At 45.0% G+C, this 27,500-nt stretch overlaps 1 protein-coding gene across 1 annotated transcript in view; it reads right to left on the bottom strand.

Annotated features, from left to right (window-relative positions):
- The window catches only part of BMPER (BMP binding endothelial regulator), a 250,907-nt gene that overhangs the window by 167,243 nt on the left and 56,164 nt on the right, over positions 1 to 27,500 (bottom strand). The window contains exons 3-6 of the mRNA XM_066584670.1: positions 25,594 to 25,693; positions 14,666 to 14,748; positions 11,733 to 11,823; positions 3,733 to 3,815 (exon numbers count right to left, since the gene is read on the bottom strand). Coding sequence (XP_066440767.1) covers positions 3,733 to 3,815; positions 11,733 to 11,823; positions 14,666 to 14,748; positions 25,594 to 25,693 — 357 coding nt within the window. The remainder of the gene's footprint in view (positions 1 to 3,732; positions 3,816 to 11,732; positions 11,824 to 14,665; positions 14,749 to 25,593; positions 25,694 to 27,500) is intronic.

Raw genomic sequence — 27,500 nt, 5'->3', positions numbered from 1 at the left:
CCCCTCTAGCTAATATACCAGCTTTACACCATTGAGGCATTTTTTCTACAATTGCATTCAGATATTGTTCAAAAAGCTTTCCCTAACATTGTTGCAGAAGTTCCCACAAATGTGCTGCAATTGTAGTTTGCTTTGTTTCAACCTTCTGTCCATTTCATCACAAACAAGCTCAACAAGGTCTAAGTCTGGAGACCGTGCAGGCCATTCTATTCTTTGAAGTCTACCAGCTTCTTCATGTCTTCTTAAAGGAGATGTCCCGCGCCGAAACGGGTTTTTTTTTTTTTCAACCCCCCCCCCGTTCGGCGCGAGACAACCCCGATGCAGGGGTTAAAAAAACCACCCGCACAGCGCTTACCTGAATCCCGGCGGTCCGGCGTCTTCATACTCACCTGCTGAAGATGGCCGCCGGGATCCTCTGTCTTCGTGGACCGCAGCTCTTCTGTGCGGTCCACTGCCGATTCCAGCCTCCTGATTGGCTGGAATCGGCACGTGACGGGGCGGAGCTACACGGAGCCGCTCTCTGGCACGAGCGGCTCCATAGAAGACTGCTGAAGACCCGGACTGCGCAAGCGCGGCTAATTTGGCCATCGGAGGCCAAAAATTAGTCGGCACCATGGAGACGAGGACGCTAGCAACGGAGCAGGTAAGTAAAAAACTTTTTATAACTTCTGTATGGCTCATAATTAATGCACAATGTATATTACAAAGTGCATTATTATGGCCATACAGAAGTGTATAGACCCACTTGCTGCCTCGGGACATCTCCTTTAAGTAGTTCTGACATAATCTTTTGGATCATTGCCCTGCTATAATATGAACCCCTGACCAACTAGGCATACACCAGAGGGTACTACATGGCATATCAAAATGTTGTGATAGCCCTTTTTGTCCCGTGTGCCAGTCACCTTCTGCAAGTTGTCAACTATTGATTCAGCAAAAGACCCCCAGGCCATCATGCTTGCTTCTCCATGTTTGGTGGCACACACTCAGGAACCATCCTTTCACCAACTTGATAGCATACAGAAACTCTGTGTAATGTACCATGCATGTCTAACTCTGTTTCAGCAGTCCATAAGACCTTCTTTCACTCCTCAGTAGTCCACTGGAGGTTCTGTTTGGCTCAGGCAAGTCTTTTTATTATTTTGCATTCTTAGCAGTTTCCTGCTTTCTAAGGGCTCGGTCACACGAGTGTAGATCCGCGCATACTTCTACACGGGAAAGAAAACGCACGGCAGGTGTGGACGAAAATCCGCACCTACCAAAGAAAGAACATATGGGTGGCAATGGACGTTGTCATGCGGATTTTGTCCCGCACGCGGTGCGTTTTATTTTCCGCTCAGAAATATGCGTAAATCTTTTCTCGTGTGACCGAGCCCTTACTGATACTCTACCTGTAAAATTTGCAGATAGAAGTCTTCTCCTCACAGTTGAAATGTAAACTTGTTTATTTTTTGCTGTATTAAGCTGTGCTTGAAAGTTTTTGCGCTGTGAGGAGCCCATTACACAGACTGTTGATGCCCAAAAACTTGGCATCTGATTTTGTAGTGGTCTGTGATTGGCCAGCCCTCTTCCTGTCAGAGTTTGCTAAAGTTTCTAGGTGCCTTTTGATGGTACAGGAAACTGTACTGACTGCCATCTTGGCCTTCTTGGCAAGGCCAGACCTACACTTCTAAGGGTTACAATTGTCTTCTTTGATTAATTGCCTTTTTCTTGCCATTATAATAACAATGTGCTCTATCCAGATGAACAAAATTGTCCAAATCCTGCCCTAGAGGGTGCTGTAATGCAGTATATATTTCAACACTGATTATATAGCATCAGAGGGTTTGAAAGTAATCTACAAAAGTTGAGACACCTGTAGGAATAATTTGCATCTAATTTCAAACCATAATTTATTATCTGTGCTGCACAGAAGCTTTCCTTGACATGTTGCCTGAAGAAAGCCCTTTGGATAAAACCATATCTTCAGACTATTGTTATATTTCAGCTTCATATTTTATACCATTTGTGTTTTTAATTTACTTTTGAACCATTTCACATTATTTGCTGGACTTGAACTGTGTTAATGTAAAAAATAACTGGAAATCGAAGGTGTGCTAAAATATTTTACCGGTAATGTATGTTTTTATCAGTGGCTTTGATGGATGTCTAACAATGGCATCTGACACCAGGAGTGAATTAGCCATTTTTTGTGCATATAAGGGGCATTATTACTGAATGGGGAGCATAAGTTACTGAATGGAGACACAAAAGGTATTGCTAATGAATGGGGGCATGCAGGGCATTATTACGGTATGGAAGCATAATGGGCTTTATTACTCAGTGAAAGCATAAAAAGGTGCAACACCCATAAAATAAAATGGCCTGCTAATAAAAAATGCATCCACTTAACATATCCATGTAATGCATTCTTAAGTCATAGGCTATAAAGGTAATATTTTAACAGTTACCTCATGAAAATGTATTGAAAAGCTCATGATGTATCCATTGAATGGTTGCCATACAGTGACATCCAGGAAGAATAGACTATTATGGTATTCACTTAATGAATGCGCTTTTTATAGGATGCATCTGGATGGAACAGTACAATCTGCCGCTCTATTCCATTCAGAGAAAAATGGTACCCCAGATGGATACCGAAAAACCGAGACCAAAAGGACCTTTGTCCAGTGAATTGGGGCCTATGAATCCATTTGACCTATGCACCTCCTTCTCATCAGATATGTCAATGGGTCACAAAAACACAGTGTGAAAGTTGTCCTAGTTATATACCTCCAGGACTTAAAGACATAGAAAGCAAAGTTGCATAAATGCCGGCCTGCCAGATAAAGTGCAAATTCCTTTGTATGAACATGGCATTACATTCATTAATTAAAGGCAGAGCATCAATGTATAAAAGGGGTGATGGGCTCATTAACTGCTCAGAATATAACAGGGTATCAGGTAACTGTCCAGAGAAGTTATCCCATGATTGCATTAGAACCATCTGATTTGCTCTATTCTTTCATTGAGAGACCTCTTGAATACATTTGTGGTAAAATGCTGTAAAGTAAGAGTAAGCACCAATCAGGTGCTTCTTTTCAAAGCACCTGATTGGCTCCAAATGTATTCTGCAATAGGATGACCCCAAATAACCAGCCAATGTCATTATAAACTACTGTAAAAAAGAAAAGGTCCTAGAAGTGATGATTTGGCCCCATAGAGCCCTGATCTCACATCACCCAGTCTGTCTGACATTACATGAGGAGACCCAAGCTAACTGATATCCACAGAAGATCTGTTCCTGGTTCTCTAGGATGTTCCTTCGAAAACTGTGTGCAAGTTTATCTAGAAGAATTGATGCAGTTTTACGTACAAAGGGTGGTCACACCAAATATTGATTTGATTTACATTTCTGGTATGTTTCTCTTTCGTTCATTCCCTTTGCATTTTGTTAATGACCACAAAACTATTAACACTTCTATTTTTGAAAGCATTCTAACTTTACAGCCTTTTTCCACACCTGCCTAAAACTTTTGCAGTCTGCGGTACCTCTGCCAGTACTGATCTGTGTGAGAAGTATTCAGTGGTACAATAAATTAGTAAGAGAACTTTCTAGAAACAGCTGTAATATTAAGTTTAATACAGCTATATAGAGTACGGCGATTGTTCAAGCTGTGATTGTGGGTGTAACGACCATTCCCTCTGCTATGTATTAGGAATATGTGATCTTGCTTCATGACCGCAACTTACAATGCAGGAGCACTTAAGGCATTTGTTCCCCTCTGGCTGAAATTCATCTTCTTCTTTATAGTGTCTGCCTTCATATACACAACCTGAAACAGACAGAGGAAGTGGTTAGGAAAGTGAAAGGCTCCACAGGACACAAGATATCTTTTGATCATTGTTACATGTTATTTCCTCTTCCTTAGGAACATCATACAATTAAAATGATCTAGAGGACAAAAGCAATTGGGATCTGTACATGAAAATTATATGATGGTACATTGTAAATGTCTATGTAGCCTCGGTCGTTGTAAGGATGCAGAAAGAGGATGGTAATTTGCAACAAACCAAGAATAACTGTAACCAGAACTGAGATTCTGGCCGAATCTACATTACAACTAGAGCTGAGCGAGCGCCCAAATACTCGGGTCTGCGTTATTCGAGTCGAGCTTCTAGTAAAATTCGAGAGCTCTGCTCAAGTAACGAACCCCATTGGCTACAATGGGAGACTCGAGCATTTTTGTATGTGGGACGCCGGGTGCCGAGCTTTTTTTTTTTTCCTAGGTTCGTTCTCTCTCTCTCTCAAAAACGGGGGCGGGGTCGAACACGGCATGATGCTCATTCGAGTAACGAGCACCATCGAGTACGCTAATACTCGAACGAGCATCAAGTATGGAAGAGTATGTTCGCTCAACTCTATTTACAACCCATTGGTGTCTGTAGACAAGTTCATCTATTCATTCATTGAGTTCAACTAAGATAATACTTAAAAGAAAAACTCAACTTTTGAACAAAAATGTGCATTAAAAAGTTGGTAAACATTTTCCCAATGATGAGTCACATGATTTTCCTTCTTCGTTCAGGACTAAAGTTAAGTTCAAAACTCTTGATGATGTCCCTGAGAATAATCCTTGGAGGTGCTCAGAAGTCCTAAGCTAAACCACTGTTTGTACACGAATGAAGAAATACAAAGTAGATTTAAAGGGGTTCTGACAGGAAAAAAAAAATTTTTACTCACCTTGCCTGGCCAGGTCCGATCGCCAGACATGTCCCCTCCGTCGGGCATCTTCTTCGGTGGCTTCTAGAAGCAGAGCAGGAGCGGTCGAAATGACCGCTTCCTGCTCTGCTCTGTCCGTCAGCCACTTCCCGAGGTGAACGGACGGGCCGCCCACAGCAAGCACGTCACAAGCAGTGCTTGCTGTAGCCGGCCCGTCCGTCCTGGCTGAAGTTGGAGTTCTGTGCATGCACAGTGGAGACGCGGCTCGTCCTGACTGCTGTCATAGGGCACCTCTCCACTGCGCATGCGCGAATTCCCGGAGGGGGGCAGCTCGTCGCAGGAAGAAGAGGAGCCTGCTGGGAGATTACCCCGCTGCAGAACAACATCAGAAACAAAGGTAAGTGTAAGATTTTTATGCTTTAGCAGCCATTGATCGTGGGTTCTCTGTGTCCATTAGGCAGACCAGGGAACAATGGCTGCTAAAGCATAAAAATCTGCTTCGTGTCAGAACCCCTTTAAAGCTGTTAAGCTTTCTATGAGGTTTTGCAACATGGAATCTAAAAGAGATTGTGTCAGGAGAATGAAATAGTTTAAATCAAGTTTTTATGTTAAACTTATTTTTTTGTGACTTTTTCCATGTCACTATGTTTTATTGACTTTTATGGGAGAGTGTTCTAGGCATGCTCTGTGACCTGTGCAGGAAGGAAGAGGAGGTGAGCTGTGACTATTGCGGATGCTATTGTCATGTCTGCCGGACGCATCTCGCCACAGCACGGACGCAGGGTGATGTTCACACTGAACGCAAGTATAAAATACCACGCAATGCGGGACAGTGAGCACCACTCCAGGCAGATGGAAAGAACCTGTTCCTACCAAACAGGGAAGTGAGGTGACCCGGCCTGCAAGCAGAGCTATTGTCCTGATTGAGACAGCCCCGCTGTCTTCCTCTGGGCTCTGACTATCGCTATAGAAACCCCAGGAGAGATGGACTGACACCGCAACGCAAACAGCAAAGGTAACCAAAAACAACAGAAAGGATAAAGCAATACTTATCTGTAATGGGAGCTATCACCCAGGCTAGAGGATCTCACCAGCTCCAACCTCTCCTCTAGTGAACTGAAATCAGCAGCAAGGGGAAGAGGGCGTAGTAGGAATGTAAGGCTCTCCACACCTGCTGATAGGTGGAGCAGCTAGCAATCTCTGCATAACATGCATTAATCCTCACCCTGGATAGTGATGGGTCAGACCCTGTGTTGTAGCCACCATGCCACTAGGCCATTGTGAGTGACAAGCCACGACACCTATGTTATCTATATATAGGTGTTACATTTCACTGTAAAGACCTTTTTACACAAGACAATTATTGTTCTGGTCATTAAAACCTCCGCGCTCCCGCAGTGTTTAGAACGATAATCGTCCGATTTGAAAGCATGCAGAAACTGAACGACTGGATGAGAATTGTCCAATTGTTCACTTTAAGCAACTTAAAATCTGATTGACACGATCGTTCGGTGTAAATAGCCGCCGTTCAATACTGAGCAGCCGCTGTGTACAGTGTATGGAGAGGGATGGGGAGCTCTCCTCCAGCCACCCCACCACCCTGCTGGCCCCGCTGTCAGCGGTCCAGCGATGCTCTCTCCTGTGCTTTTTTTCGGACCTTACCTGAGTGGCACTTAACAACATTTGAAAATGTGCTTTACAGCTAAACTCACATATGGAATCGAGACCCCTGAGCCCGGTGATAAACAGCTGAACTCACGGGCCATTCACACAATGGACCAGAGAGGACTCACTGACTTCTATGGCAGATTCTTCTGGGCATGCTCTGTGATGGATGGACCCTGTGTTATCTATACTTTTCAATGCACTACTGCCTGTGATGATATTGAGATTACTGCAGAGAAGATCTCTTTATAAAAATGGAAGTCTTAGACTGTTATGAGGCTTAGGATTTTTTTAAATTATTATTTGGATCTTGATTAGAGATGAGCGAACACCAAAATGTTCGGGTGTTTGTTATTCGGAACGAACTTCCCGTGATGCTCGAGGGTTCGTTTCGAACAACGAACCCCATTGAAGTCAATGGGCGACCAGAACATTTTTGTATTTCGCCGATGCTCGCTAAGGTTTTCATGTGTGAAAATCTGGGCAATTCAGGAAAGTGATGGGAATGACACAGTGACGGATAGGGCAGGCGAGGGGCTAAATGGTGGGCTGCATCTCAAGTTCACAGGTCCCACTATTAAGCCACAATAGCGGCAAGAGTGCCCCCCCCCCCCCCACTGTCAGCATAAAGATCGTCCTCCTCTGGCACAGCTGTAACAGCTGTAGCAGAGAAGAACGATGTTTGCCCATTGAATTCAATGGAGCCAGCAATACAGCATGTTCCACTGAATGCAATGGGCTGCCGGCGATCGCAGGATGAATGGTCGGAAAGGGGTTAAATATATAAGCCCTTCCCTGCAATTCATCCAGAAATGTGTTACACTAAAAATATATACCGGCGTATAAGGCGACCGGGCGTATAAGACGACCCCCCAACTGTCACCTTATACGCCGGTAATACAGTGGAGCAAAGAATAAAAAGCATTACTCACTTTTTCAGATGATCTGCGGCGCTCCTGCAGGCTGTCGCTCCCTCCTAATCCACGGCAGAGTATTCCTTTCTGCACGAAAGGCTTGAAATCCCCGCCTCCAGAAACACAGCCAATCACAGCCAATGACAATGATGTCATTGAATGGCTGTGATTGGCTTGAAATCCCCGCCTCCAGAAACACAGCCAATCACAGCCATTCAATGACATCATTGTCATTGGCTGTGATTGGCTGAAGGCACATGTGTTTCTGGAGGCAGGGATTTAAAGCCTTTCGTGGAGAAAGGAATAGTCTGCCGGGAACCAGGAAGGAGCGACAGCCTGCAGGAGCGCCGCAGATCATCTGAAAAAGTGAGTAATGCTTTTTATTCTTTGCTCCACTGTATTACCGGCGTATAAGGTGACAGTTGGGGGGTCGTCTTATACGCCCGGTCGCCTTATACGCCGGTATATATTTTTAGTGTAACACATTTCTGGATGAATTGCAGGAAAGGGGTTATATATTTAACCCCTTTCCGACCATTCATCCTGCGATCGCCGGCAGCCCATTGCATTCAGTGGAACATGCTGTATTGCTGGCTCCATTGAATTCAATGGGCAAACATCGTTCTTCTCTGCTACAGCTGTTACAGCTGTGCCAGAGAAGAAGGATTTCTCTTCTATATGTTCTCAATGGGGTCAGCGCTGCTGCCGCCGGCCCCATTGAGCGCATATAGAATGCATCCATAGCGAACCGCGGGAGGGGCAGACTTTTATATCAGGCGGACACCTTATCTCCCCAGCCACTCACAGCAGGGGGGTGGTATAGGGCTTAAACGTTGCAGGGGGAAGTTGTAATGCCTTCCCTGTCTTTATATTGGCCAAAAAAAAGCGCTAACGTCTCAGGGAAGAAAGTTAAATTAACCAGAACACCGCATGGTGTTCGTTACGAATAACGAACATCCCGAACACCCTAATATTCGCACGAATATCAAGCTCGGACGAACGCGTTCGCTCATCTCTAATCTTGATATCAAAGTTAAAAACATTAAAGGGGTTGTCCCGCGGCAGCAAGTGGGTCTATAGACTTCTGTATGGCCATAATAATGCACTTTGTAATATACATTGTGCATTAATTATGAGCCATACAGAAGTTATAAAAAGTTTTTTACTTACCTGCTCCGTTGTTAGCGTCCTCGTTTCCATGGAGCCGACTAATTTTCGCCCTCCGATGGCCAAATTAGCCGCGCTTGCGCAGTCCGGGTCTTCTGCAGTCTTCTATGGGGCTCCGTGTAGCTCCGTGTAGCTCCGCCCCGTCACGTGCCGATTCCAGCCAATCAGGAGGCTGGAATCGGCAATGGACCGCACAGAAGAGCTGCGGTCCACGGAGCAAGAGGATTCCGGCGGCCATCTTCACTGGTAAGTATTGAAGTCACCGGAGCGCGGGGATTAAGGTAAGCGCTCCGGTAAGCTTCCTTTAGGTCCCTGCATCGGGGTTGTCTCGCGCCGAACGGGGGGGGGGTTGAAAAAAAAAAAAACCCGTTTCGGCGCGGGACAACCCCTTTAAATTAGGACACAAAGCTCTTCTAAATTGTGATCCTGGATCTACCCATGGAGTAGGTGTAGAAGAGAGTTAGGGGTGAGGCACACACAATAATCCATACTTTGTTACATTTGATAGGGAAACCCTTCAATACACATGTTGTAGGCAATTATACTGTTAATTAGCTGCTTCCACAGAATTGAAGCCCTCTCCACCGTCCACAGAACACGCCTATGGGTCAGCTCCTGACTATTGTATGAATGGCCATTAAGCCTATTTCTGCAGCTCGGGTAAGATGGCCGCCCCCAAAGTCATATACAGACAATAGAATAGAAGACATCTAACTCAGAGTAGAATATTTTTCACTGTCTGGTTTTAACCCCTTAGTGACCGAGCTTTTTTTTGTTTGTTTTTTTTGTTTTTTTCTCACCTTTTTAAAAAAATCGTAACTCCTTTATTTATCCATCAACGTCGCTGTATGAGGCTTGTTTTTTGCGAGACGAGTTGTATTTTTCAATGGTGCTATTTAATGTACTGAAAAAATGTACTGAGAAAATGTAAAAAAAATTCTAAGTGGTGAAAAATGGAACAAAAAATGAAATTCCGCCATCTTTCGGTGCGTCTTGTTTTTACAGCGCACAAACTGCAACAAACATCATATAACTTTATTCTATGGGTCGGTACGATTACTACGATACCAAACTTATGTTGGTTTTTTTTCTGTACTACTTGTAGTTTTTTTTTCAAAGATATTTAATTTTTTATACTTATTTTCTGCCGCCATCTTTTGAGTGCAATAACTTTTTTATTTTTCCGTCGATGTAGTTGTGTGAGGGCTCATTTTCTGCAGGATGTCCTGTAGCTTCTATTGGTACCATTTTAGAATTCATATGACTTTTGATCGCTTTTTATTGCATTTTTTCTGGGAGACGGGGTGACCAAAAAGCACATTTTTGTCATTTTTAATTTTTTTTTCGGACCACTTTCAGGCCTTCGTCACACGGGCGTTTTTTCCCGCGATTTGCGGATCGCATGACGGATGCGCATCCGCAAATTGCGTGACCGGGGCCAAAAAAATCGCCCGAAAAAACTGCTCCTAGCCGCGTTTCAATAGAATAGGGCCGGAGCAGTGCAGCGCTGTCCAGCGCATTGAATTCAATGGAGCCGGCAATACAGCCGACTCCATTGAAAGCAATGCGCTGCGGGCGATCTCACGATGAATTTTCGGGAAGGGCTTAAATATATAAGCCCTTCCCTGCAATTCATCCAGAAATGTGTAAAAATAAAAAAAATACATATACGCACCTGGTCCCGGCAGAGGAGTTCAGCCGCAGCAGTTCTCCTGAACTGCTCTGAGTAGTATTCAGCAGCCGGGGATTTAAAATCCCCGCCTGCTGAATGAGCTGCCTCTGATTGGTCACAGCCTCACCAATCAGAGGCAGCTCTCACTTACCCATTCATGAATTCATGAATGGGTGAGTGCTGCCTCTGATTGGCTCAGCACAGGGACCAATCATGGGCAGCTCTCTGCTGTCATTCATGAATTCATGAATGGGTAAGTGAGAGCTGCCTCTGATTGGTGAGGCTGTGACCAATCAGAGGCAGCTCATTCAGCAAGCGGGGATTTTAAATCCCCGGCTGCTGAATACTACTCAGAGCAGTTCAGGAGAACTGCCGGCCGGCCGCAGTTGAACTCCGTCTGCCGGGACCAGGTGAGTATATATATTTTTTTTATTTTTACACATTTCTGGATGAATTGCAGGGAAGGGCTTATATTTTTAAGCCCTTCCTGAAAATTCATCCCGCGCTCGCTGGCAGCCCATTGCTTTCAATGGAGCCGGCTGTATTGCCGGCTCCATTGAATTCAATGGGCAAACATCGTTCTTCTGTGGCAGAGAAGAATGATTTGTCTTCTATATGTTCTCAATGGGGTCGGCGCTGCTGCCGCCGGCCCCATTGAGCGCATATAGAGGAGAGAACAGGAATCGCAGATCGCAGATAGGTGCGATCTGCGATTTCTGTTCTATAATTTATCGGACGAGCGCATAAAAAGCGCTCATGTGTCCGATACCATTGCAAAGCAATGGTTTTAAAGAATCGCCGGACGTATGCGCAAATCGCGCAAAAAAAATGCCCGTCTGACTGAGCCCTCACTGTGCGGGCTAAATAATACACTACTTTGATAGATTGGACTTTTACAGATGCAGCGATACCAGATATGTATTTTTGCTTTATTATTTAGATAATTTTATTAGAAATATGGCAAAAGTTTTAACTTTTATTACTTTTTTTTAAAAACAATTAGTAAAACTTAATTAATCTTATTTTTACTTTTTCTTTTAGTCCCCAGGGGGAACCACAACTGGCGATGCTTTGATCGCTCCTACAGTATGATGTAATGCCATAGCATTACATCATACTGCTATCTGACAGGCAGTCCCCCACGGGGATGGCTTGATTGACATCCTGCCAAGACAGCCCTAGGGCCTTTCAGAAGGCCTCCAGGTGCCATGACACTTGCACGGCTACCTGCAATCTCATTGCGGCGGGCTGGATGAGACCCCCGAACATCAGTCAGGGAATTTAAATGCCGCCGTCAGAATTGACAGCGGCATTTCAAGGGTTAACATGCGACCATGCAGCTCGCCGGAGATGTTGCCCATGGGTGTCAGATGTAAGAAACAGCTGACACCCGCAATGTATGGAGGGAGAGCGCAGCGCGACCTCCCTCCATACACGTCCTGCAACGGCATGACGTAAAAACACTATAGGGTGGTCACTAAGGGGTTAATTAGTGAAAAATATAAATGATACATTCCCTTGAAATATTACTTAACCGGGTTTGTGTTCTGTTTTGATGGTTTATGCGTTTCCATCTTCATCACACATTTCAGTATTGGAGCATAAGCACTACCTGGGCACGTAGGGCAGCATAATCCTGGCAGCTTTACTGGGTTCTTACAGTGAACTAGACATTGCACTTGAGATTCTGTGATAACTCCTTCCTGTAAACAGAAGAACAGTATTGTATCAGATTGCCGTAGTGCGGCTGAATATTGTGCTGCTGTAATTAGAAATAAAATAACCAAAACCTTCTCACCGGCCTCCGTTCACCTCAACCCTCCCCCTTCATAAATAAATGAAGCAACATGGGCCCCCAAATTGCAAACATACATTTCTTTAAGACATCTCAATAACCACTAAGATTGTATAGTAACTTTGTCAAACTGACTGCTTAAGAAATGCACAGGATGGGAGCAACGCAAAGTCCCCGGGGACCAGGAGGGGGTGATTTTTAGCTAATTGACTTTGCATGTATTCTTTTGTTTGTAGTTTTACAGCTACTATTTTGACAAGAAAAAATAAAGACTAGTGATGAGCGATTAGTGGAATAAGCGTTTTGTGTCGGGATCAGGCCATTTTTACAAAAAATCATCGTAAATCGAGATGGTCGATTCCAACACTGATTAAAGTCAATGGGAGTAAAAATCAGGTTCACTAATTTGCCATCCGGAAGGTCCCTAATGTAGCCAGAATCCCCCAAATGGCATGGGAATACAGCCAGACATCTGGGGAACACTGTGCTCCTCCCAAAATGCTTAAAAAATAGTGTCCAGTGGTGCTTGGGGTCAGCCGTAGCACAGGAATGTCAATAAAAATACAAGAAGGCCCACATAGGATATCCTAGATCAGAAATTGTCTTAATCCCTTGAGTGGCACGCACGGAAATTTTCCGGGACGAGCTCCACTGCTCATAGCGACATAGCCCGGAAGATTTCCGGGCTATGTATCACTATGGGAGCTGCAGAGCATAATGCCACAAGCTGTGACAGTGTACTCTGCCTGCACAGACCCACAGAGAACAAAGCAAGGGCTTTGAAAAACCAGCAGAAGATATTGCTGATATGCCGGCAATCTCCTGCTTCTAAGTCTCCTGCTTTGTTTACAGGTTGCCATAGACACCATCGGCTTGTCAGAAGCAAGCCGATGGTCTCTGTGGCAGGGAGAGCTTGGTGCTTGGCTGTGAGAGGACAGCTAGGTACCAGCTCTTACAGCAGAGATCAGAGAAAACCTCCGATCTCTGCAGTGTTAACCCTTTACATGCGGCAGCCTATGTGACTGCAGCATGTAAAGGGCTGTCACTGCAGCAAGTAAAGGGCTGTCACCATCGGACCCCCGGAATGTGATCAGGGGTCCTGATGGGTCCCTGTGGAAGTCCCCTAAAGGGACAAAAAAAAAATTAAAATTAAAAAAAATTAAAATAAAAAGTAAAAAATAATAAAAACACTTGTCTCCTTTTACTTGGTAAAAAATCAAAAATACAATCACACATGTGGTATCCATGCATCGTAATGACCCAGAGAAGGAAGTTAATACATTATTTAACCCCTTAATGACATGGCCCCTTTTTTTCTTTTTTTCCCCCATTTCTTTTTTTCCTCCCCCCTGTTTAAAAAAATCACAACTTGTCCCGCAAAAAACAAGCCCTCACATGGCCATGTCAATGGAAAAATGAAAAAGTTATGGCTCTTGAGACGCAACTGCAAAATTAGTTGAAATTCAATGATTAGACCATTTTAAAAAACCTGCCCTGGTGGGCACGACAGGGTGGTAGGAAACCCGCCACTCAAGGGGTTAAAGCAATGTCATAAATTTTGCAAAGGACTAATTCTACCAGGTGAATAGAACACTCAAGCACTGGCCTGTGTCAAGGAACAGCTGTAGAGCTTCCAAGAATGATGCTATGTAAGACAGCAGTTGGGCTGCTTGCTTTAAAAGGAATGTCATAAATTTTACAAGGACAATTTCTGCAGGTGAACAAAACACTCAAGCACGGGCCTTCTACGTCTCCTCCCAGAAAAAGCAGTTAAGTTACCAAAAAATGGGCCAAGAGACACAGTAAGTGTGGTGTTTGTTGTAAAAGCAATGTTCTAAAGGTTGCTAAGGACAAATTCTACCCGGTGAACGGAACGGCCAAGCACGGGCCTCCTCCAAGGAAAAGCTGTAGAGCTGCAGATGTTTTTTATGCTTTAGAAACTTTTTGTTTCGGGAGGAGGAGGAAACCTCTAAAGTAAGTTGTGCAAACTTTGACCACTCATCCAGCTTAAAAACACAGAAGTCAAAGGGGCCAGTGCCAGATCTCAGTTTATCCACACGGGAGCTGACATACTCTTTCTGAGACAAAGGGCTGCCAGCAGGTTGGCCCCATTGTCACACACAACCTTGCCTGGCTTTAGATTGTGCGGGGTCAGCCATGTATCAGCCGGGGCCTGCAGCCGGCCACAGCTTTTTTGACATTGTGGCTGTACTCTCCTGGACATATAAGTTTTAGGAAAGCATGTTGCTATTTACCACATGCAGTGCTGTATGGAGGCCGGGCTTTGTCACAAATGGATATCTGTGCCAATCTGGAGGGTGGTGAAAGGTGGTACGAAGAGTTGGAGGAAGAGAAAAAGGGAATGGATGAGGTGGGAGGTGAGTAGAGGACAGACATGGATGAATGTCCTGCAACTCTTGGGCATACCATTAAACATGGACCACCACTTTCGGCTTCATGCCCCATCAGCAGGACATTAACCCAGTGTGCTGTTAAGGATATGGCCATGCTCGATGGACCACATGTCCATGTTCACAGAAAATCAGCGACATCTAATCGGGCTGCATTCCCTGAGCGACACAATTGAGGGCCACTAAATATATCTTGTACATTTGTTCATCCAAAGGCCGGCCCTAAACTACAGTATCTATAGAAATGTCTACACACTTACAGATCAAGCAGACTGCCAGAATGTATTTTATGCAAACTGCAAATAAGATAAAAGTAAATCTCAAAGATTCAATTCTTACCTGACATTGACGACTCATGCAGGAATGCTCCGGGTCCTGCCACTTCATGGAGCTGTTGTAAAGGTTACCATGAAGGCTACAACCTTATAAAACCAAATTGAGAAAAATTGTTAAAAATGAAAAGCAGATTAATCCCTGAAGACCAGCAATATATTACAATGTATCTACTATCAGTAATAGATTATAAGTGACATATCACAAGAGTACCTGCAGGTATACATGGAAGGCTAGACAAGGCTGTAGAAGGACATCAAGCCAACATCATTGAAGGTATCCACTCCTTTGTGCAAGCAGGAACTGGAGGAACATTGCCAGAGCCCTACAGTATGACCTCCAGGGAACTGGTCGTCTCCATGTTTCTGACCATACTGTCCATTAGAAAGACATGAGGGTCTGATGTCTGGTAGTGAGCATCATGCAGCAAATTGGCATTTGCCAGAGAACTTCAGAATTGGAGATCTGCTATTGGTGCCCCATTCTCTTCACAGATAAGAGCAGGACGGCATGTGACAGATGTGTCTGGGATGTCGGGGTGAAAGTTATGTGATGTGTGATTTAAATGTTCTCTTAACTTTTAGAGCGGTGTATTTTCCATTCTCTACATAACACCGCAGCGCTTGTACAGAGACTGTCATGACTCACATCACCCCGTCCCCAATGGGACTCATAATCTAAAACGCTGGAATTAGAAAAACAATTAGTGCTTTTGCACATGCAATGCAAATTCCAGAATTTCTTCTCTTAGCATTCTCTTCTCCTGTAGTCCTATTCTGTTCACTACTGCAATGAAAACTGTAAAGCCCCAATTTACACACACAGATGATCGCTCACAATTTGTCAGAAACTGACAGTTTTGAGCGATCATTTTGCATTAGGTACTACAGGGCTAATCAGCCAATTAGCAGATAACTAGCTTCATTTGCGTGTATTTAGAGAACAGCAGGTGGTCTGTTCTCTAAATACATCGCTATTGTTCACCAGTGGGACAGCAGCTGAAGGAAAGTGTTCAGCGCTGCCTGCAGAGAACTCAGCGTGTGGTCCCTGTTATCAGGGACAACGGATTTCATACGGACCTGAAGTCAGTAATGGACGAAAGGTGCACGGTAAGTGCACGATGGGCACACACACACAGCGATTATCGCTCAAAAGACGGCTTTTGAGCAAATTGTGAGCGACAACCATTGTGTGTAAAAGGGCCGTACGGCCGGTCTCACATGACCATTGCAGATTGAATTGCAGATTCTGCGATTGCCGTCCATCCCTGGCAGATCAACGGTAAAATATGAGCATTGAAAGGCATGTAGGTTGGAGTCTTCCTAGACAATCGCTTGTATGAATTACTATTAACATTGTGTATGGGCTGCAGGTACCCGCGTCATTGATAAGCGATGGCACGGGAAATACAAGCAAACAAAAAAAAACTTTACTTCCATGCCTGCCTGGGTGCCTTCGCGGTCATGCGCAATACTGTTAATTGTTGTATGCAGGGTCACCAGAATCGGCTGCGGGTGTCCCACATGCAGAATCTGACCGGGACTAAAAATAATGGTAAAAGTCAGTTTAAAACGTTTTTATTAATTATTAGAAAAAATAAAAGGTAATAAGAGTTTAAAAAAACATTTTGGTATATTTATAATAAAAGAATCTAAATTTTAAAAAATACATATTTGGTATCGCTGCGTCTGTAAAAGTCCGATCTATCAAAGGAACACCGCGTTCACCCCATAAACAGCGATCAAAAAGTCGTGTGTACTCCAAACTGGTACCAATAGAAACTACAGGACGTCCCGAAAAAAGTGAGCCCCGTATAACAAAGTAATAAGATTGCTGCTCAGAGATTAGATCCCGCTCTCCTGTCGCTGTGGGCGGTGCTTCACCTCCCACAGTGACGTCACTCTGAATGGAGCGCTGGCTGAACATGCCCGGTCAGTGCTCCATTCATTTCAGTGGGAGTAAGGGAAATACCCACATAGGTGCACCACTTGGGGACTCGGCAGTCCCATTGATAGTGAATAGACCGCTGGCCAGCACTCTATTCTGTCTCCTCCTCCTCACCACTGAAGTTCAGTAACCCCATAGTGAGGAGGATAGGGGACACGGGACCGCAGTTCTTGAGATCAGTGGGGGTCTCAGTGGTGAGACCCCTACCAATCAGTAAGTTACCCTCTATCCTGTACATAGGGGACAACTTTATATTTCGGTACAGGAAAAACCTGCCTCAAAAAGATCCAATTTACAGCTTCATAGAACCTCGTATATCTATGGGCGGTTTCACATCAGCGTTGAGGATTTCGCTTTTCTGCTTTGTTTGGGGAACATAAAAGAGTAATCCCCGCGGCTGAGCGGCTCTGCCTCTGGACGCAACCGAACAGCACCGAAGGACCCCATTGACTATAACGGGGTCCGACCGCTGTCTGGTCCAGCTGCCCAGCTTTTGGATGGAAGAAAGAACACTGCATCTGCAACAGAATCTCCGACTGAACGTTCCAATGCAGATATGAAACCGGCTTTCAGATGTAGGAAAACTGCTACAAAAATGTAAATAAAACCCAAGACGGTCGCTGACTATACAGCACTGGCACAACAGACATCTCAGGGATGGGGTCTGCGTTTTTAGACTTTTGATAGAAGACAGAGGTTTGTAAATAGATTTATAAAAATGCAACCTCAGCAGAGGTTCTTATTTACTACCCGGCGAGGTCAGGAACACGGCGGGAAACTAATGGAAAATATTATCCATTAAACCGGCGCAATGTAAAACATCTGAGACGTAAGACTTCAGCGGAGATCACTAGGCTTCACGACTCCCCTCCTTATTTCACAAACCACAGCCTATATATAAGTCATGCCATTCCCAGTCGGAATTCAAATGCCTAGAAATAGCAAACATAGAGTTCAAGTAATGTCAGCCATGGACGGAAATAATGGAAATAATGGAATGGCACAGTGTTGTTTTACAACTAATCTTACAAAACTAGAAGTACCTAAACATATAAATATATACTTTTAATTGCATTAATTACCACTAATTTCATTTAATGTGAGAGACTTGCCACAGAAAAAATATTAGTGTGGGTGGTGTATTTGTATTTATATACTTCTAGCTTCATACATAAGCACTGGCGTAACTATAGAGGATGCAGGGGATGCGGTTGCACCCGGGCCCAGGAGCCTTAGGGGGCCCATAAGACCTCTCTTCTCCATATAGGGAACCCAGTACTATGAATAAAGCAGTATAGTTGGGGGGCCTGTTACAGGTTATGCATTGGGGCCCAGGAGCTTCAAGTTATGCCTCTGCGTTAAGGGGTTAAGAGTAGTTGGGGGGCCCCCAAGATAAACTTTTGCACTTGGGCCCGTGAGCCTTTAGCTACGCCCCAGTACATAAGGATAGTGTCTGATCACTTGATATATATTATCCTTATATGCAGTTATCGAAAACTCAAAACTTCAACTCAAATTCTGGCAATGGTGCCAAGCTGCCCCCTCTTAGTGTTAATGCCCTGCAACCTGACCTAGGGGTTTCTGCTCCAAAGACTTTGGAGGTAGAGACCAATGAAACCCTATCAGTACAATATAGTGGACTTCACAGAACTCACAAGGGCTAAACCCGTGTGCGGATCTGCTGCAAAATACGTGGCAGGACATATGGGGAACATATTCTTATATTGATGAGTTTTTCCAAAAGTCAATCATGCATACCAAAACTTTCCTTTCCACCATCGTCCACAGACTGTATTGTAATCATGGGGTTATTTATTTGATAACACAGAACAAGGGGTTAAAATGTACAGCTGATCAGGAACCGCATTCAGTAGGATGTACATTGTAGGAATGAGTCATCTTCCAAGCACATAGCAGCCGAAGCCACAAGCTGAATGTATACAGCGCTGCAGCCACATCCATGGATATCTGCTATCGGATACCCCTCCCTTCGCTGCAGCCACATCCATAGATATCTGATACTAGGATACCCCTCCCTTCGCTGCAGCCACATCCATAGATATCTGATACTAGGATACCCCTCCCTTCGCTGCAGCCACATCCATAGATATCTGCTCCTAGGCTACCCCTCCCTTCGCTGCAGCCACATCCATAGATATCTGCTACTGGGATACCCCTCCCTTCGCTGCAGCCACATCCATAGATATCTGCTATTGGATACCCCTCCCTTCGCTGCAGCCACATCCATAGATATCTGCTACTGGGATACCCCTCCCTTCGCTGCAGCCACATCCATAGATATCTGCTACTAGGATGCCCCTCCCTTCGCTGCAGCCACATCCATAGATATCTGCTACTAGGATACCCCTCCCTTCGCTGCAGCCACATCCATAGATATCTGCTCCTAGGCTACCCCTCCCTTCGCTGCAGCCACATCCATAGATATCTGCTCCTAGGCTACCCCTCCCTTCGCTGCAGCCACATCCATAGATATCTGCTACTAGGATGCCCCTCCCTTCGCTGCAGCCACATCCATAGATATCTGCTCCTAGGCTACCCCTCCCTTCGCTGCAGCCACATCCGTAGATTTCTGCTATCGGATACCCCTCCCTTCGCTGCTGCCACATGCATAGATATCTGCTACTAGGATACCCCTCCCTTCGCTGCAGCCACATCCATAGATATCTGCTCCTAGGCTACCCCTCCCTTCGCTGCAGCCACATCCATAGATATCTGCTATCGGATACCCCTCCCTTCGCTGCAGCCACATCCATAGATATCTGCTACTAGGATACCCCTCCCTTCGCTGCAGCCACATCCATAGATATCTGCTACTAGGATGCCCCTCCCTTCGCTGCAGCGACATCCATAGATATCTGCTACTAGGCTACCCCTCTCTTCGCTGCAGCCACATCCATAGATATCTGCTACTAGGATGCCCCTCCCTTCGCTGCAGCCACATCCATAGATATCTGCTACTAGGATGCCCCTCCCTTCGCTGCAGCCACTTCCATAGATATCTGCTACTAGGATGCCCTCCCTTCGCTGCAGCCACATCCATAGATATCTGCTCCTAGGCTACCCCTCCCTTCGCTGCAGCCACATCCATAGATATCTGCTCCTAGGCTACCCCTCCCTTCGCTGCAGCCACATCCATAGATATCTGCTACTAGGATGCCCCTCTCTTCGCTGCAGCCACTTCCATAGATATCTGCTACTAAGATACCCCTCCCTTCGCTGCAGCCACATCCATAGATATCTGCTACTAGGATACCCCTCCCTTCGCTGCAGCCACATCCATAGATATCTGCTACTAAGATACCCCTTCCTTCGCTGCAGCCACATCCATAGATATCTGCTCCTAGGCTACCCCTCCCTTCGCTGCTGCCACATCCATAGATATCTGCTACTAGGATACCCCTCCCTTCGCTGCAGCCACATCCATAGATATCTGCTACTAGGATGCCCCTCCCTTCGCTGCAGCCACATCCATAGATATCTGCTATCGGATGCCCCTCCCTTCGCTGCAGCCACATCCATAGATATCTGCTACTAGAATGCCCCTCCCTTCGCTGCAGCCACATCCATAGATATCTGCTACTAGAATGCCCCTCCCTTCGCTGCAGTCACATCCATAGATATCTGCTACTAGGATACCCCTCCCTTCGCTGCAGCCACATCCATAGATATCTGCTACTAGGATACCCCTCCCTTCGCTGCAGCCACATCCATAGATATCTGCTACTAGGCTACCCCTCCCTTCGCTGCAGCCACATCCATAGATATCTGCTACTGGGATACCCCTCCCTTCGCTGCAGCCACATCCATAGATATCTGCTACTAGGATACCCCTCCCTTCGCTGCAGCCACATCCATAGATATCTGCTCCTAGGCTACCCCTCCCTTCGCTGCAGCCACATCCATAGATATCTGCTACTAGGATACCCCTCCCTTCGCTGCAGCCATATCCATAGATATCTGCTACTAGGCTACCCCTCCCTTCGCTGCAGCCACATCCATAGATATCTGCTACTAGGATACCCCTCCGTTCGCTGCAGCCATATCCATAGATATCTGCTACTAGGATGCCCCTCCCTTCGCTGCAGCCACATCCATAGATATCTGCTACTAGGATGCCCCTCCCTTCGCTGCAGCCACATCCATAGATATCTGCTACTAGGATGCCCCTCCCTTCGCTGCAGCCACATCCATAGATATCTGCTACTAGGATACCCCTCCCTTCGCTGCAGCCACATCCATAGATATCTGCTACTAGGATACTCCTCCCTTCGTCTTCATTTCTTACATATAACAATTATGCTTGACATGAGAAGTAAACTGTGTGAAGAAACATCTGCCGCAAAAAGTTTACAGAACTTTTGATAAATTCATCCGTAGAGACCGATCGCAACGAGCCAACACAAAAAAACGTAGGCTGGTGCCAAAGGAACTCGCATTATTCCATCCCGCCTCAATGTGTCTCTTGGACTCTCGGAGGTGCTGATTTCAGGTACTTTTGAATTCTAGTAATATGTAATATAAACGTAGCGAAACGCTGAAATGCAGTAAGCTCTTTAATTAACACCATTACACTGCCTTAACAGTTCGCGGAGACAGCGGGGTGTTAAGCCCGGCATATTTCAACCTATTACTTGCATTGCGTAATACTTTATGAATTTCAATAAACTATTTGGGTGCATTCAGCACTCTTTGCATCGCAGTGATGGAATCTTCAGATGTTCCTGGAAGCCTATCTGAAAGATTAGAAGGTTAGATCGCACTAATGACGCTTACGTATGCATAAACTCCAGTGAAATATGCACCAGCGTCATGAGTTTCCATGACATGTATCGTCACAGCTGATCTCTTCCACTGACTCTCCCCATATCTGCTTTATTTTCTTCCTTTGGACGGCGCTCAAGCAATCACTCAGCGCTCACATAGGATCCAGCCGGCCACACACAATGCAATATTTCAAGCTAATGCAACAACTAAGCCAAGCTAAGGGGAGCTATTGGGAGCTTCCGAGGATCGACGGAGAACAGCGCTCATCTAGTAGAGAGTTTATAACATAGATGGCAATGTCTTCGCTGTTTTATGATATGACCCACATATAAGGATGACAGATATGATGTCTTCGATCAGTTGATGTCTCTCCATCACCATCCTACCCTGTTTCCCTGAAAATAAGACATACCCTGAAAATAAGACATATCATGATTCTCCAGAATTTTTGAGGATGCAAAATGATTTTTCAGGCTTTTTGAGGATGCTTGAAATATAAGCCCTACTCCAAAATTAAGCCCTGCTAACAGTTAATGAAAAAAGTCAATTTAAATAGTGTCCAGGCAGCTATACATGTAAAAAAGTTAAACCTTTTTGAACAAAAATTAATACAAGACACTGTCTTATTTTCGGGGAAACACGGTAGTATCACCAACACACCTTCCAGCCACATCGCCAATATGAATTACAATGTTTCTATTGCCCAAGACTAATTATTAACATGTTGTTAATTTCATGTTCAGGAAAGCACAAATACCAATGTTGTACTGTGGCAATCATGACTGTTTATCGCAGTCGGTCAGTCCGGGTATAACACCTCCGAATGATGAAAATCCAACTTTAAGGGGAATCTGTCATCATCCTTTTACAGCCCATTCCAAGAGCAGCACAAGATAGAGACAGTCATGCTGATACAATATGTATTTGTGCAGTAGTTTGAGAGACACAAGAGGACTACAGGAAGTAGTCCTAAATATTTCTGAGTTGCAGCTAGCCATCCCACCCCAACCCCTAGCCACTGATTGACTGCTGCTTGCCTATTACTCTGCATAGAGAGATAGGTTGCCAATCAGTGGCTGCAGAGTGAGGTGGGCGTGGCTAGCTGCAGCGGGTGAGTATTGAGGACTACTTAGGGCTGCCTGTCCATGGGCGAATTTTCTTTGCGTTCCTCACAGTGATAATCCGTCCGTGGGGAACGCAGTGAACGTTTTCCATAGCGTTGATATGGAAAGCGCAGCCCCCCTGTACACGAGCGGAGAATCACAGATATTCTTGCTCCCCGGTGGCGGAGATCCGCCACAGCATATCACTACGCCCGTGGACAGGCAGCCTTACTGCTACTAACAAAATGCTAGTTTCTCCCAAAGTAATCACTGCATATCTTGAATAATTAATAGCGCCAACCTAGAATCAATCACGGTATCACTACACACGAAGGGCTTTGGCACACTTGCGTTTTTCTTGCGTGTTTTTTTCACGCGATATCGCTGCGTTTTTTTCACGCGATTGTCAATGGGACTTTCTAATGTTAAAAACGCATCGCGCAAAAATTGCAGAGCACCAACTTGCGATGCGTCTTTAACATTAGAAAGTCCAATTGACAATCGCGTGAAAAAAACACAGCGATATCGCGTGAAAAAAACGTGCAAGAAAATCGCAAGTGTGCCGGAGCCCTTAGGCCAATCTCACACAAGCGTTCAGTTAAACACCACTTGATATTACGGCATTTTACCGCGATCTCGAGCGGCGTTTTTAAATGCATGGTACAGCATTTGACAGCGCTTTTTAACACACCCCATCACTGTGATGGGTGATGAGGTGCGCTAAAAACGTGAAAACGCAGGAAAATAGAGCAGACAGCGCTCAAGAGCAGGTCTGCGAAGCCCCATTGAAATCAATGGGAGCGTTGTACCATGATTAGCATGGCGCTCGGATGCTGCGCTAATCGTGGTAATAAGCGGTCGGTGAGAGAGCGGCCAAAGCCCCCTAAAAATATATACTTTATTAACTTAAAATATGAAAATGCCCATAAGTGACAAATACAAGTAAATACAAAAACATGTTCATATACACACACTGTATGCAGGCGTCACAGAGGTGTTCATACCTCACAGTTAGGTGGACCCCACTAGATAAGAGTCACGGGTGATACCATCTTCCAACGTCCCTGGGTTGTTTAGCGATATGGCAAGTGAGGGCAATAGATATACTACCCCAACACTGTCTCCTAGCCATGCCTGCCTAATCGTGGGGTGGTTGCCCCAAAAAGGATGCCCCCACTCAATGGTGTCCTTCACCTAATATACATCTGTAGTGCCTATTAATAATGTTATAAAATTCCCAGCATGCTTCTCCCATGCTGATTGTTGCTGAGATCTTCAGGGGTAAAAAGGAAGAAAGAAGATGAGGCTTTCTGATTGCCTTCACTCCTTGGATACTCCATGTCATTACCAATGACACACATAGTGGGGTCCACCTAACTGCAAGCTATGAACACCTCTGTGACTGTCAGCTCTTGCAGGAAGTCCTGTATATGTATATGGACAGATGTGTTTACAGTTTCACTAATATCTTGTATTTGTGTCTTATGGGTATTTTAATATTTCAATTAGGCTGCTTTCACTGCGTAATGCCCCATTTACACGGAACACTATCGCTCAAAATTCACTCAAATTATGTCTTTTGAGCGATAATTGTTGCCATCTTTAGCTTTTCGTCCGAACGATGATTTCACGTTGACTTTAAAATCCATCGTTTGGCTGGGCAGCTGATAGCGGGGACCGCAGGCTATGATTCTCCAAGAGAGCGCTGATAACAGTGTATTCAGCTACAGTCCTGCAGCAGAACAAAGGGGCTGTATGCAGATTACAGACCACCTGCTGTTCTCTGCATACAGCTCTGGAGGCGCATTTACATGCAAATGAAGGTAATAAGCTGCTGATAGACATTAGCAGCTTCTGTAAAATGATCGCTCAAACTGTCATTCTCCCTATCTTTGGAACAGATTTTGAGCGATCATCTTTGCGTGTAAATGGGGCTTTAGGGTCAGCTCAAGGTTTCCGTCTCTCTGCTCTGTTTTTTTGGAAGAGAGAGAGATTGAAATAAAATGGAAAACAATGGATCAGTTCTTTCCCTCATCAATTTCAATAGAATTTAAAAACAAAAAACAAAACAGAAAGTAAAAGTAAATGCTTCAGTTCGCTTCCATTCCGTTAGGTTTCCATTTTTCTTTTGGATGGGAAAATAGCGCAGTTTGCAGCATTATATTTCTATACAAAAAACAGAAACCGGATGAAATAGAAGCAATAGGAAACATTTCTGTTTTCTTTCCATTTTTTTTTTGAAACCCCATTAAAATCAATGGAGAAAAACTGCATCTGTTTTTTCTGTTTTATCTCATTTTCTTCCCTCCAAACATAGAGCAGAGAAACGGAAACCCTGAACCGACCCAAACGCCGGTGTGGAAGCGGCCTTAGTATAGTTTTTGGGGGCTACCTGTGCAGTGATATGGGGTTTCTCCCAAACAACTGCCAGATACTTACAGCAGACATATCACTGTAATCAGCGGACTGTCACCATCTTATGCTGCTCTCAGAGAAGTAAAAAGATGGCAAAAATTCCCTTTAAGTTGCAACAATGAAGCTGTTACACAAGTATCAGGAAAAGATGCTAAATTCCCAAACTCACAGCCGGGTTTGTCTTCACCGGTCCTTATCTCTAGAACATTCCAAATTAATGTTTTTGTAAAAACTCTTTCAAGACCATTAAGACAACAGCTTTTTTACATTTAGGCTGCCTGTCCACGGACATTTTTGCATTGCATGCCCTGCGGCGATAATCCAGCCGCGGGGAATGCAATGCACGTTTTCCATAGTGTTGCTATGGAAAGCGCCGCCCCCCCTATCTACGAGCGGAGAATCATAGCGATTCTCCACTCGCGGGTGGCAAATCGCAGCATGCTGCGAATTGCTGCGATTCTCCGCGGTCAGGCTATCTGTCAGATAGGCTGACTGCGGAGATCTGCCTGCAGGCTCCTGCTCCCGGGCACCCGCAGCACCCATGGACAGGCAGCCGAATTCAGGTTGCGCTTGTACATGGTTGCCGGCTGTGAAGTAATATGTATACATGTAGCAGATGGGGCTCTTGTGAAGCCGGACACTATGCAAAAATTATTTGATTTTCAATAAATTGAAAAACTGTACCTTTACAGCGTTCACAGCAAGCTCCTCTCTGCTTTACGACCAGAGCGCAGTCCTTCAAAACCACCGGGCATTTTTCTCTCTTGCAGGTCACTTCTTGATTCTATTATATGAAAAAGACAGAACTTTTATTTATGTACACTGCTTCTCACAGACATAGAAAATGCAATATAAATCAGGGGCGGATTTACATTTTCCCTGTAAGCCGACCACCCCACATGCTGGACTGGCCGACATGCTCCATTATACACAGGGACCGCCACTAGAAGTGGGCAGACCTGTAACTGTATATAATGAACAGTAGCGGCCCGGTATATATACTGCCACTGCTGGAGGGAGGAGGAGGCCGGCGCACCAGCTAGAAAAACAGGCCAGTGCTCCTCCCTCTCTTGCCAGTGTTACGCTGTCCACTGGAAGCAGCCGATGGGTGGAGCAGCTGTCAGTCTGGGTACAGCGCTCCTGCCAGGATCGGCATTTTGCCTCCTTCACTGCCATCCGGTGAGGGTGACAACAATGAGTGGGAATCAGGAACCCTCTTCAGCCTGGCAGCCTCAGTACTGATTCAAGCTGTGGGACTTGAGCCAAAATATTAAAATCAGCCTCATTCAAATCACCTTTGTTCCCTGCACAAATACTCTGGACCGAGGCGAGTATATGTGCGCATGCGCTCGTCTGGAGCCGCCCTTAGAATTTAAACACTGCAGATTCTTTTCAGGAATTTTCTGTAAATCCCCTCCGATGTTGCGGAATGTCTGCAGCGATTCCATCAGCGGACATTCCATAGCGTTCCCAGTATGTGTGAATACGGCCTTATATACAGATCTTCTGCTTATTTTGTTGCCGATTTCACAACCTCATTTGAAAAGGTGAAAACTGGGTAAAAATTGCAAAAGAATTTGACATGCCGCAAAATTATAATCCGCACCGCAGGTCAATTTACTTTGAAGTTTTATTGCACAGCATGTTGATAAGTTTCTTGAACTCTCATTCCCGCTGCTCGATATATAATATGATTGGGATTTTCAACGTGCAAACTGGCATTGGGAAATATGTGAAATATCCACTACGTACGTGCGGGCGGACTGTACAGTTGGCTTCACACGGGCCATAAATGCTGCAGAATTTCCACAGCATTTACAGTGCGGGTCATCAAGAAGCAGTCAGGGGCGACCAACTAATTCTCAACACCAGAAGGTCCGGGTGGAGAAGATTAAAGATTACCTGCACTTCCCTCTCCGTCGGCTGTTTTCAACTCCTACCGGTAGCTAAAGATGGCCCCCATACAGTGATATATAAGTGCTATCTGGGCTATATGGAGGCGGAAAAAGCCAAAAACAGCTGGAAGAGCAGGATCAATCTGAAGAGGAAGTGCAGGTAATCTTAAGGCCTCTTTCACACGAGCTACAAAGTAGTCAGATTATGTAGTGATACAACATCACAACAAATAAGGGAGATGGAATACATTCATTCCTTCTCCCTTATTTGCATATTACCCAGAGGAGCGTGCATGGCCATTTGAGTCTCCTCACTAGTTTATAGTAAAGTCGCTCTGTGGAGAAGAGATAGAGTTTCTGACCAGCATCACAACAAAACGCATGTCTGTGAGGCTCATGGTTTCCAATAGGTTCTTTCAGGCTACAAAACATCTCTAATGTGAAAGAACCCACCGGGAACCACGGGCTTCACATACATGCGTTTTGTTGTGATGTCGCATTGCTGCAAAATCTCACTACTTTGTAGTCCGTGTAAAAGAGGCCTAAAGGAAAGACGGGCCACAGATGAAGAGAAAACTGGATTTTCCCTGGAATTTCACTTTAAAAGAATACTAAATGCACAAAATATAAAACAATCACAATAATTCTCTCCTATGATCATTCCCTGGTTCATGCATACATACAGAGGGTAGACAA

Source organism: Eleutherodactylus coqui, chromosome 12 (genome assembly GCF_035609145.1).
Source record: "Eleutherodactylus coqui strain aEleCoq1 chromosome 12, aEleCoq1.hap1, whole genome shotgun sequence".
In the NCBI taxonomy this organism is placed as follows: Eukaryota; Metazoa; Chordata; class Amphibia; order Anura; family Eleutherodactylidae; genus Eleutherodactylus; species Eleutherodactylus coqui.
Note: the sequence above shows the minus strand (reverse complement) of the source record. Positions and strands in the feature narration are given on the sequence as shown.